The sequence below is a fragment of the Gloeophyllum trabeum genome (assembly GCF_000344685.1).
Source record: "Gloeophyllum trabeum ATCC 11539 unplaced genomic scaffold GLOTRscaffold_00006, whole genome shotgun sequence".
NCBI classification, from domain to species: Eukaryota; Fungi; Basidiomycota; class Agaricomycetes; order Gloeophyllales; family Gloeophyllaceae; genus Gloeophyllum; species Gloeophyllum trabeum.
In genome coordinates, this window is record NW_006920415.1 from 983,968 (window position 1) to 995,397 (window position 11,430).

The following is an 11,430-nucleotide window of genomic DNA, read 5'->3' on the forward strand; positions in this document are numbered from 1 at the left end:
TTACTCCTCCTATGGANACCCCATGACTACACTTGTGTTACTATGGGTTATAACACACCTCCCTTAGTGTATATTTGCATGTACCATCATGTGTATATTTTTGGGCCCACCCAGACCACCCTTGGTGACTTGGCACCAGTCATCCTCAAAAACACCTATATCACACCACCCCGGGACAGCCAATGCACCTATAGTCATGGAAACACCTCTAAACACATTATCAACGATGCCCCCTACAGAGACTGATATTGGAGTAAAGTATGTACATAGTGTATATTATGTGAGCCTGCACCTTACAACCCTTGTCCAGTGCATCCCTCTTTGCGCCATCATTACCTGTAAAAGCTGCCATAGTGTATCCACCCTGTCGTACGACAACATCATTCAACCAGCTTCCCGGGCTGGCTACAATCACTGCCACACAACTTGCGACAAGACCGCTGCCAATGATGCCAACCCATCCCCAGCTGTCTTCGGCGGGAGGGAGTGGTGACGGAATACATTTACATGTCGGCCCATTCATCCACTCATCCAACTCTGCCGCGTAACGGGTGAGTTGCGATGTCTAGTAGACAGATGAATAGGAAAATCAGGATTGTGGACAAAGTTCCATACCGGAAATGCCGGGCAGAATATCCCGGTGAGCCCTACAATCTCCCAGAGGTATCCAATGGCGGCAACTATAGCTCTAAGGACTCGCACCAGACTGCGTATTGCTGCTATTGCCTTGGCCAGGATGGCACTTGTAGACTTCTTTGGCGCCTTGTACCTCCAAAGAGAGATGTATGGGTCAGAGCCCTCTGCCCACATTGCACCAGTGATGATGATATTGTCCCCGACGTCTTGTGTCTGCAGACTGGATTAGCAACCTGGACCATCTGTAGACAAAGTGATGTACCGCGATTGTCTGCCCCGGTGATAAGCCTCAGGATTGTCTGACCCCTGAAAACTCGGACTCAGCGCATCGTACAAGCCCTCCGGAGCTTATTCGACACAGCGCTCACATGCCTCTAGGCTTCTATGGGCTCTAAAGACTTGCTCTGTTTTAGCTCCGGGCTTCCTAACATCCTTGAGGCGTACACGGACCCATTCCACGATTTATCTCCGTGAACAGGAGCTCCGGAGCAACTTAACCAATGCAATGTCTAGATGAATTAGCTCCGGGGCCCGCGGGCACTTCTATCGAGGGGCATCATCCTCATGCCCACCCTCCAGCACTCACTCCCCCTCATTTCCGTCAAGATAGCAAAGGTGCGGACGCATACGAGTCACCATGAGGTCAGCATCAGTCAGCAAGCGGCCGGAGGTAATTAGCACGTGACCGGCGCATCGCACGGAGTGATGGGACCGCTTGGATCAGGTGGCAGAGCATCAAGGCGACCTCTAGGGGTTGGGACGAGCAAGTAGGAGTGCAAGGGAGTCGTATGGTGCATGGTATAGCGGCGGCAAGTGCTGAGCAATCCTGTGGGTAGCGGCGGTTATTTGTTATTTATCTCCGGATGGTCGCAATGCCATTCCTGTAGTATAAATTGTACAAAGTAGCATACAGAAAAACAAGTTTCGACTTCACCATCTCAGAGAATTAGCATTACGATCTCAGCGACCCGAGAAGTTCGAAAGCGTTGAACGTAGCAAATTATAACCGATCCTAGCTTTGCCAATAGGCCTGACTCATCGAGTGAATTATCTCCGCCATCGATTCAATTAGCTCCGGTGAGCCTCACATAGCGAAATAAAATTAAACAAGTCTTTCTAGCGTTTCTTACTTCCATGGGCCCGAACCTACACTCGGTTCCGTGGTTTGCGACTTTGTTTGCGACTTTCTGGAGATAAATACTCTGGAGCGTCCCTTAGTGTTTGTTTCAGGCGTCAAGGTTTTTGTTTTATTTTTCTAGGTCTTCCTACGGACTACCCTACGGTGTCTTACTCCTCCTTTCCCCCTCGAACTATTAAATACCCTTCAGTTGTCTCAGACCACCTTCACCCATATCACGGGGTTTAGGTTTATTTCTTTTGGTCCTTGGTGATTGTTGTGTGTCTGTGCATATCACCGGTCCACCGCTGGAATGGCTGTACTTATCCATGACAACTCCAGTCGTACGGTCAAAGACATATATAACCCCGTGGCCGCTACCTCCGATAATCATGGCGTCATTGTTCGCAAAAGCAACCTGCTTCAGCCTGGACACCTTCACTCGATCAGTCGGCAATTTGACAACGTGTCCATCATTCTCAAGGTCCCAATCGTCGAAGCCATCGATACCATTGTCAAGAACATACTGTCGGCATTTGTTGCTCACTGCAACTCAGCCCCTAGAGTAGTGGTAAGTACTCAGTCTCATCGGCATTAAATGCATGAAACATTCTGACATCATTATGTTTGTAGTGCTCCTAGACAAGAGCCTGCCGTCATTGCCTCGCAGTACACATCTTCCAGACACTCAGTCGCACTCTCTTACCATCATAGTTTGAACCCTACCTTTCCTCATATATACCAAAGACAAAAATGTCCTTGGTAGTGTTGTCTTTGAATGCAATGCAGATCGGAGTGATCCTGTCAAGGCCAATTGAGAAGACAGAGATTAGCCTCTCCTCTGCGTCGAAAGTCCATACATGTATGGAACCATCTCTGGCTGCAGACGCTATCCTGCACGTTCCAGCGTCCGCTGCCAGGCCCGCAATCTTATACCCATGGCCCATGCGGTGGGCGCATAATTCCTTAAACTACAGAGCACATTCAGTGATGATCTATGCTTCTGGATTTGGCGTACCTCCATGGAATTCTGCCTCCAGCAGGCTAGCCATCCTAAGGCAGTGCCGTAGACAAGGGTCTCACCAATCTCCCGCTCCAACCACACAATACTGCTTGTTGGTCCCCGCAGTCCCGAGGTTAGAGGTGCAGCTATGCACGAATAGTCTCTCAGGCTCCATAAAGCGACACCATGTTCACCTGAATCGGCTGCATTGGTCATCGAGACGCAGTGTAAGGCATTCCCACGTACCTCCACTGGCCAAAAACTTGGTGGAGGGTGAGATGGCGAGGGCAAAGATTGGGCCGCGCACACCGACTGGTTCCACAAGTTTGATAGGTGTAGAAAAGTCCAAAAACTGCGATATCGTGAACATTTCGGTCAAGTCAATAGCTTTGGCCCTCCCCGAGCCCTCCTCTATATACGCCCAAGCTATTTGTTTTCCACGGCGTGTTCCGTTGCTCCTAGTGAGTTAGGCTCTTGCTAGCCCGCCCCAGTGTTACTTCTGAGGGCATTGTTTTCCTTATGCCATGCATCAAAACGCGAGGAGCCGCCTTCTCATCTTGATTCTGGCAAGACAAGAGATCTCCCATTACTTTGCTCTATCCTTCGTGTCAACCGGAGCGCTATAAGTGCATTGTCTATCATTGCAAAATGCAGCTGTCTCTCTACCACGCGTTCCCCCTCCCCATCTCGATCCTAGCAAGACAGGAGACCTTCCATTGCTATGTCGGATCCTTCGCATCAGCTGCTGCGCTATAAGCACATTGTCTATCGTTGCACAATGACAATCTGAGGATCTGAGGATTTCTTTATTGGCCCATTGTTCATGGCACTACAGTGCACATGCTGGGCCGCCAGGGCGGGCTTAGTTTACCTTAATGCCTGCAGCCGCCACTCCGCTTTCCAATGCCACAGTGCCCTTAGAAAAGGCGTTGGGACGTTTGGGCAAGCTAGTTCCTGGATGTACCATGGCTTTGAAGACACCTCCAATGTTTGAACCCACCGAAGTCCACCCTGTGGTGCCCTTGCTGGTAGCGCAGACTGACGATCTGGACCGGCACCCTCATCTCCTCTCAGAGGAAGATATCTTCCATGTGTTGCTGTCAGGTGGGCCAGCACGTCTGGTTAGGCATGTCTGCCATGCCACCTCACCATATACTCAGGATAATCGTCGTGTTACATTCTCCACCCCCGAACAGCCTGCGGGACATGCTGGTAAGGTCGCGAAGCCTGTTGGAGAGGTGGCCTGTCTCAACAGAGATGCATACAACCTGGTCAATATATTGAAATGACATGGGTGGGATGAGAGCTTGATCAACAATGTGAAGGTGAGCCAGCTTCCTAAGTCGGAAGCGCTTGTATGAAACTTCTTTTCATCCAGGACCTTACACATGCGAAGGTCAAGGAGAGTCTTGATCAATCAAAGTCTATATCCAAGCAGGACAAGGCGAAGGTTGAGCTTGTGAAAGAGAAGGTGCAGTTCCACTGCCCACTTGATCCTATAATTTCTAACATATTGCTCAGATCAAATGCATATACATGGCTGGGTGATTATGAAAGCTGCTGGCCTGTCCATGACATGATCAAAACCCATTTGAAGTATCTCAGCTCGAAGAATAATTATAGGGTACATTCCATAATTGTCAAACTGATCGCAAACGCTTACCTGGATGTTTACAGGATGATACGCTGATATGCACTGACACACAACAATGACCAAGGACCAAAAGAAATAAACCTAGACCCTGTGATATGGGTGAAGGCAGTCCGAGACAACTGAGGGGTATTATAATAGTTCGAGGGGGAAGGAGGAGTAAGACGTTGTAGGGTAGTCCATAGGAAGACCTAGAAAAATAAAACAAATACTTTGATGCCTAAAAACAAATGCTAGTTGATACTCCGGAGTATCTATCTCCGAAGAGTCACAAGCAATGACACCTGTCGTAGGATCGTGCTCGCGGGGGTAGAAATTGCTAGAGAGACTTGGTTAACATTATTTCGCTATGTAGGACTCACCGGAGGTAATTAAATCGAAGGTGGAGGTAAATCACTCGACAAGTCAGGCCTATTGGCAAAGCTAGGATCGGTTATAATTCGCTAAGTTCAACACTTTCGAACTTCGAGGGTCGCTGAGATCGTAACGCTAATTCTCTGAGATGGTGAAGTGCAAAACTTGTTTTTCTGTACGCTACTTTGTACAATTTATACTACAGGAATGGCTTTGCGAATGTCCGGAGATAAATAACAAATAAATGCCGCTACCCATAGGATTGCTCAGCACTTGCCTCCATTATATCATACACCATACAACTCCCTTGCGCTCCCACTTGCTCATTCCAGCCCCTATAGGTCGCCTCGACGCTTCGCCACCTGACCCAAGCGGTCCCATCACTCCGTGCGACATGCTGGTCACGTGCTAATTACCTCTGGCTGCTTGCTGACTGATGCTGGCCTCATGGTGACTCGTATGCATCCGCACCTTTGGTATCTTGATGGAAACAAGGGGGAGTGAGTGCTGGAGGGCGGGCATGAGGATGATGCCCCTTGATAGAAGTGCCCGCGGCCCCGGAGCTAATTCATCTAGAAGTCGCATTGGTTAAGTCGCTCCGGAGCTCCTGTTTGCAGAGATAAATCGCGGAATGGGTCCATGTACGCCTCGAGGATGCTAGGAAGTCCGGAGCTAAATAGAGCAATTCTTTAGAGCCCATAGAAGCCTAGAGGTGTGTGAGTGCTGTGTCGAATAAGCTCTGGAGGGCTTGTACGATGTGCTGAGTCCGCGTTTTCGGGGGTCAGACGATCCTGAGGCTTATCAACGCCATCAGAGGGAGGGTCTGAATCAGGATAGTTTGATGCACCCTCGTCCGGATGGATTATTTCACATCGCCTGTTGACCAGAGACTACTAGTAATCATACGGATATTTCTCTCTCAGCCTCTGCGACCTCCTATGGCCCAAATCTCCATATAGAGATATGCAAACTGGGACAACTTCCCAGAGCAGGAGTATCGATTCGATGCTAGCACCCACTGCTGCCAGAGCCAACTGCTCGAGTAGGAAGATTCGCCTCACCTTTCACACAACCTATTCCACATGCGGCATTCCAGCGCGGTCATGCTTTGGAAGCGGCCAGCCTCTCTCCAAACGACCAGGAAGTTGACCATGAGGTCGACATATTAATATACATTGAATCGGGGCATGCCCAGGCGATTGATGACATGGACCTCTGTCATATGAATTTGACTACCTCTGGGTGCCCCAAGCGCCACTGGGATGTCTGGTAACCCTCGGAACAAACACAGCCAATGAGTCTCAGAGCGACGGTGGCTCCCGTATAACCGGCACTGGATGTACTTTGTCTGGCTTGGAGCATGTGGCTGTTATGGGAGTGGAACATTATTGTCTGGACTCTGCACTCGCAACCAGAAGGCTCACCATATTTCTGGTCGTCTGTAGTTTTCAAGGATAGGTGTGTCGCCCTGCGCCTTAAGTCCTTCCCCTTGAATCTGAGATAATAGCCCAGATTTTGTACAGATCGCTTCTAGTGACTTGCTTACGCGCGGAAGTAGCACCACCATATTGGAAACACGCTAATTGTATCTACCCTTATGTACCAGAGGGTATGTACAATGTGAATGGCGGATCAGGACAATGGAGGCATGGGTTCAGCCTGACTAGTGGGCGATGCCACAAAGAATAGTGTTGTTGACCTGCGCGGCGGCCATGAGCATGTGGTCGTAAACATATAAGACAATCTGACTCATACTCCCCACCCTCCGACATACTCGTCCTACAATGAGCGCTGGAAAACAAGATGGATTTAGACGATCAACCTCCCACACCACCTCCAAAGCCAAACCGCACTGCTGGCTGAGCCCCAGGCTAATAAGCAGCTGTCGCATGTAGCAAAGCTGAAGTGACGGGCCTCCACATTGATGCCTGGTGGACCGTGGGTCAGGGTGCAGGAGATTGATGCATCTGACATGTATCGCGCAACAATGGAGCAGCAACTACGAGAAGAACAGGAGGAGCTGCTTGCTGTGGTGTGCGCCGAGCAAGAGTGGATGCGTTGCAAACAGGAGGCTTGGAACAAACAGTTAGCTGACGGCCAGAGGCGCATGCATGAGATGATGAATGTAAGTTTCACTCCAATTAATAGTGACATATGGCCTAATGTGCATACCTGCGAAGTTTATCAAAGCACGAGAGGAGGCTGAGAAGGCAGCTGCAGAACAGGTACGTCTGAATTAGAGGATTATCGTCGAGGTGGTACCCATGCCCCTGGTATCAATAGATGCAGGCAGCACTTGCCGAGGTGGAGGTAAGTCTGATCCTTTTGTTACATGCTGTATTCTCACTTGAAGATAGGAACAACAGCAGCGTGAGCTTGCTGAGGCAGAGGTACGAGAGCGACTTCCATCAGCCCTACATTTTCTTATTTCAGGCCAGGCACGCAAGGAGCGTGAGCTTGTGGAGCTGGAGTACAGAGTCAGTAAGATATTGAGACGTTGTACTAACAATAGGATAGGCGAAGAGGCAAACAGAGCTTGCCCAACTAATGTCCAAGATTGGCGGATCGATTCATATGGCTGCTTTGCACCCTCAAGGGGAGCCTACTGTTACTATGGGCTCGAATCAGAGACCTATGTCTTCCGCCGACTTCTTCCAGGGCTTACTGCTTGACCGACCAAGAACTGCAAAGTCTTTGTCACAATGGCAGGAAGAAGAAGAACGCCTCGCAGACCCTACATGCTCTGAATATGGTAGGTGTACACGTCACTCAAGGCTCTTGTTCCGTCGATTTCTAATATACATTGTTGTAGGATCTAGATCAAACTGGACCACAACCTCCAACAACTGCTGCCCTGCCCGCTCCAGAGGTGGATGTATCGACATTGGTGGAGACACTCAAGAAACAAGCTGATGAGGCCCTCGAGGAGGCTCTGGATGAGGTTCTGGAGCAGTTTGGCCCAGGGTCCCTTGGGACCGGCTACCGCCCAATTAGCAGGGGAACTCGTCGCAAGCGACCCAATGCTGCCAATGAACGCAAAGAAGAGTACACAAAACTGAAAGAAAGAAATCCAGGACTATCTGGTATGTTCATAAGACCATGAGCAGGCGTTGAGTGATGGACCGAACTTTCTCTATGATCTTTGCAGAGAGACAGTGTGAAGGCCTTGGATATCAAGACTGACAGCGACATTGCAATGAAGCCGCGAGCTGACACAACCGCAGTGGAGGCTTACAATGATGCGAGTCCCAATGGCCCTGACCGTGACAACCTTTGCATTGATATGGGGGCGGCAGTGAAGGATTCCCGATGGAATCAGCAGCTTGTCAAGATCCTCGTGGAGAGGGCCCATATACTCTGCGACCAGCGGCTAGCAAGGGGCTATGCAATGGAGGTACGTGCTGATTGGTATGTCAAAGTGATGCTGGCGAATAGGATTGACCACCTTCGTGGTGAATGGTGGTCAGTGCAGCCCCAGTACGGGAGGGATGGTACAGCAGAGGATCAGGATGAACTCCATGACTGTTTGCAAACGAAATATAGCGGTACTCACAAGAAAGCTCGGATGCACATCTGGCACCATGGGGTAGGCATATTTCAGTCCATGACATGGGTTGTGCTCATGACAACATATACACAGAAATATAAGACGCGATTATCCACCATAGATCAGACTATAACCATCAAGTCCGAGAGAGGCGAGCAGGACACCCCGTTCTGGACCTACTTAAGGTCCACCATAGTACGGTATGGAGAAGACTGTATGAGCTCAGATGATACAGATGAGGAAACTGACGTCTTTCACGTCCGCAAGATGCCTTGGCAGCGAGATATCGAGAGGGAGCTGAAGATTGTTGACGACCAACGGGACGCTGATGGTATCAAAGACAACCGCGGCTCCAAGCCAGCACCTAGGTCTTGCGGTGAGCCTTGTGGAACCACTCAGCAACAACCGCCTGTTCGACTTCCTTCTAGTTTCTATGACTCTCAGTGGCTAAACGATCCGCAGCATGGCGTGCTAAGAAGGGACAGAGTCAGTCCTTCTGTCGAGGATTTCCAGTGGATCGTCTTAGCATCAGGGTAGAAATGTATTACAAGACATGTATTGATACAGTATTCCAATGCAAAGATGTCTAGCTGCAGATGAAACCCACTAGTCCCTTGGTATTGTAGAACAGCTGGATTGTTTGCACATCCATGTGTGTAATGTCAGAGTAACCGTGCTCAAGCGGGCCATCAAACTTCAGGATAAGTACGCTACATCCCGCCGAGCTCTTCAGATTTGTGTACCACACTTGCAGTGGTGGCCGCCTACCCTGCCGTGGGATGCTGACTTCATTGATATTGGACAGCATGACGTCAGGGAAGAACGTGGCAACGTATGGTGCAGGCCGTATCTCCAGCGAGCAATTACCCTTCGAGGTTGTAGATATGAGGCTATATTCACAATCGACATCTCGAAATTCCCTTATTTGCCCTGTTAGAGAGGTGAATCCAACCTACGCAGTCGTGGATGGTATTGCATGGCAGAAGCAGTGAAACACATTGTCGGATCACAATAATCCCCCCTGTAGTATCGCACAGCAGGGAGGACTCTAGTGAATGCCGAAGGCGGCACGCTCAAAGATTGGCATGCAGAGCCAAAAGACATTGAATGGCTTGTCGAGGAAATTATGGCTCATCGATGGAATAAAAATGCGCTACAGCTACTTGTACGATGGCAAATAGGAGAGGCTACATGGGAGCCATTATCCTCTTGCAATGAACTCGAGGCACTAGATCATTATTTGGAGCTGCAGGGCGTCAAACGGCCCGAGGAGTTACCCCGGAAAGGTGCCGGCGAAAGGTGCTCACGTCGCTGACTAATGAGCGCCTACTCGCCAGCGCTACTCGGCAACTCCCGCCAGCGCACGAACAATAGCGTGGCGGGATACGAAGCGGAGTTCAAAGTCACTTGAACTCGAATGCCGACCTTCTGCTTGCTACTCAACATCTTGCTGTCACGCCGTAACCCTATGCCCGCCGCTATCGTCAACCGAGGCGCCAACCTCCCAACTACCTTGGAGGCTTGCCATCAGCGCATCGCTCAGCTCGAGGAGACCAATTATATTCAGTTCGTCACGCTTGAAAACACGCACGGTGACCTTGAAGAGGCTCGTCACTCGATCCACCTATGCCGGCGCCGCTATCAGTACAATACCCAGCACCAAGATATTCAGTGCTGCGAGGAGGGACACGAATCGAATAGCGGCCCCCGCAGGAACTCAGGAGGGAAGAGGTTTCGCAAGCCCGACGGGGGATTCAACGAGCCCGAGCATCTGCCCAAATGTACGTCCTCATCCCTTCGACCTTCGGACGCAAGGGACGACCGTGACAGGCGGCCAGTCTCCAACCCGCCGGAGGATCGACGACTTTGGACGCCGGGACGACAGGAGTCTTCTGCGCCTGAGCAACGCTCCGCTGATAAGCCTCAGGATCGTCTGACCCCCGAAAACGCGGACTCAGCGCATCGTACAAGCCCTCCGGGGCTTATTCAACACAGCGCTCACACACCTCTAGGCTTCTATGGGCTCTAAAGACTTGCTCTGTTTTAGCTCCGGACTTCCTAGCATCCTCGAGGCGTACACGGACCCACTCCGCGATTTATCTCCGCGAACAGGAGCTCCGGAGTGACTTAACCAATGCGACTTCTAGATGAATTAGCTCCGGGGCCGCGGGCACTTCTATCGAGGGGCATCGTCCTCATGCCCACCCTCCAGCACTCACTCCCCCTCGTTTCCATCAAGATACCGAAGGTGCGGACGCATACGAGTCACCATGAGGCCAGCATCAGTCAGCAAGCAGCCGGAGGTAATTAACACGTGACCGGCGCGTCACACGGAGTGATGGGACCGCTTGGATCAGGTGGCAGAGCATCAAGGCAACCTCTAGGGGTTGGGACGAGCAAGTAGGAGTGCAAGGGAGTCGTGTGGTGCATGGTATAGTGGCGGCAAGTGCTGAGCAATCCTGTGGGTAGCGGTGGTTATTTGTTATTTATCTCCGGACGGTCGCAGAGCCATTCCTGTTGTATAAATTGTACAAAGTAGCGTACAGAAAAACAAGTTTTCGACTTCACCATCTCAGAGAATTAGCGTTACGATCTCAGCGACCCGAGAAGTTCGAAAGTGTCAAACTTAGCGAATTATAACCGATCCTAGCTTTGCCAATAGGCCTGACTCGTCGAGCGAATTATCTTCGCCATCGATTCAATTAGCTCTGGTGAGTCTCCCACAGCGAAATAAATTAAACAAGTCTTTCTAGCGTTTTCTACTCCCGTGGGCCTGAACCTACACTCGGTTCCATGGTTTGCGACTTTGTTTGCGACTTTTCGGAGATAAATACTCTGGAGCGTCCATTAGTGTTTGTTTCAGGCATCAAAGTGTTTGTTTTATTTTTCTAGGTCTTCCTACGGACTACCCTATGGCGTCTTACTCCTCCTTTCCCCCTCGAACTATTAAATACCCCTCAGTTGTCTTGGACCGCCTTCACCCATATCACGGGGTTTAGGTTTATTTCTTTTGGTCCTTGGTGATTGTTGTGTGTCTGTGCATATCACCGCGACGGCCGCGTCGTTGTCTGACGCGGGCTGGGGTAGAGCCTCGGTGCTTGCGTCATGGTCTGCAGGCCGAG

The 11,430-nt window shown here is 50.4% G+C and overlaps 4 protein-coding genes across 4 annotated transcripts; 3 read left to right on the forward strand and 1 right to left on the reverse strand.

The window, feature by feature from the left end:
* Positions 1-2,475: 2,475 nt before the first annotated feature.
* Positions 2,476-3,126, reverse strand: GLOTRDRAFT_93345 (uncharacterized protein; the record flags this gene model as incomplete). Its single annotated transcript, XM_007867634.1, has 3 exons — positions 2,476-2,724; positions 2,772-2,950; positions 3,003-3,126. 3 exons carry the CDS (start codon positions 3,124-3,126, stop codon positions 2,476-2,478), a joined length of 552 nt encoding a protein of 183 aa, XP_007865825.1.
* A 505-nt stretch (positions 3,127-3,631) lies between these two features.
* On the forward strand, positions 3,632-4,304 carry GLOTRDRAFT_93346 (uncharacterized protein; the record flags this gene model as incomplete). The annotated part of the gene is made up of 3 exons (XM_007867635.1): positions 3,632-4,027; positions 4,135-4,227; positions 4,278-4,304. The coding sequence occupies 3 exons, from the start codon at positions 3,632-3,634 to the stop codon at positions 4,302-4,304; spliced, it is 516 nt and encodes a 171-aa protein (XP_007865826.1).
* Positions 4,305-6,685: 2,381 nt separating this feature from the next.
* On the forward strand, positions 6,686-9,300 carry GLOTRDRAFT_93347 (uncharacterized protein; the record flags this gene model as incomplete). Its single annotated transcript, XM_007867636.1, has 13 exons — positions 6,686-6,886; positions 6,942-6,986; positions 7,045-7,071; positions 7,119-7,151; positions 7,200-7,238; positions 7,279-7,513; positions 7,581-7,844; positions 7,914-8,155; positions 8,234-8,347; positions 8,402-8,684; positions 8,771-8,794; positions 8,935-9,013; positions 9,114-9,300. The coding sequence occupies 13 exons, from the start codon at positions 6,686-6,688 to the stop codon at positions 9,298-9,300; spliced, it is 1,773 nt and encodes a 590-aa protein (XP_007865827.1).
* A 476-nt stretch (positions 9,301-9,776) lies between these two features.
* Positions 9,777-10,337, forward strand: GLOTRDRAFT_129006 (uncharacterized protein; the record flags this gene model as incomplete). Its single annotated transcript, XM_007867637.1, has 2 exons — positions 9,777-10,272; positions 10,321-10,337. 2 exons carry the CDS (start codon positions 9,777-9,779, stop codon positions 10,335-10,337), a joined length of 513 nt encoding a protein of 170 aa, XP_007865828.1.
* Between the last annotated feature and the right edge of the window lie 1,093 nt (positions 10,338-11,430).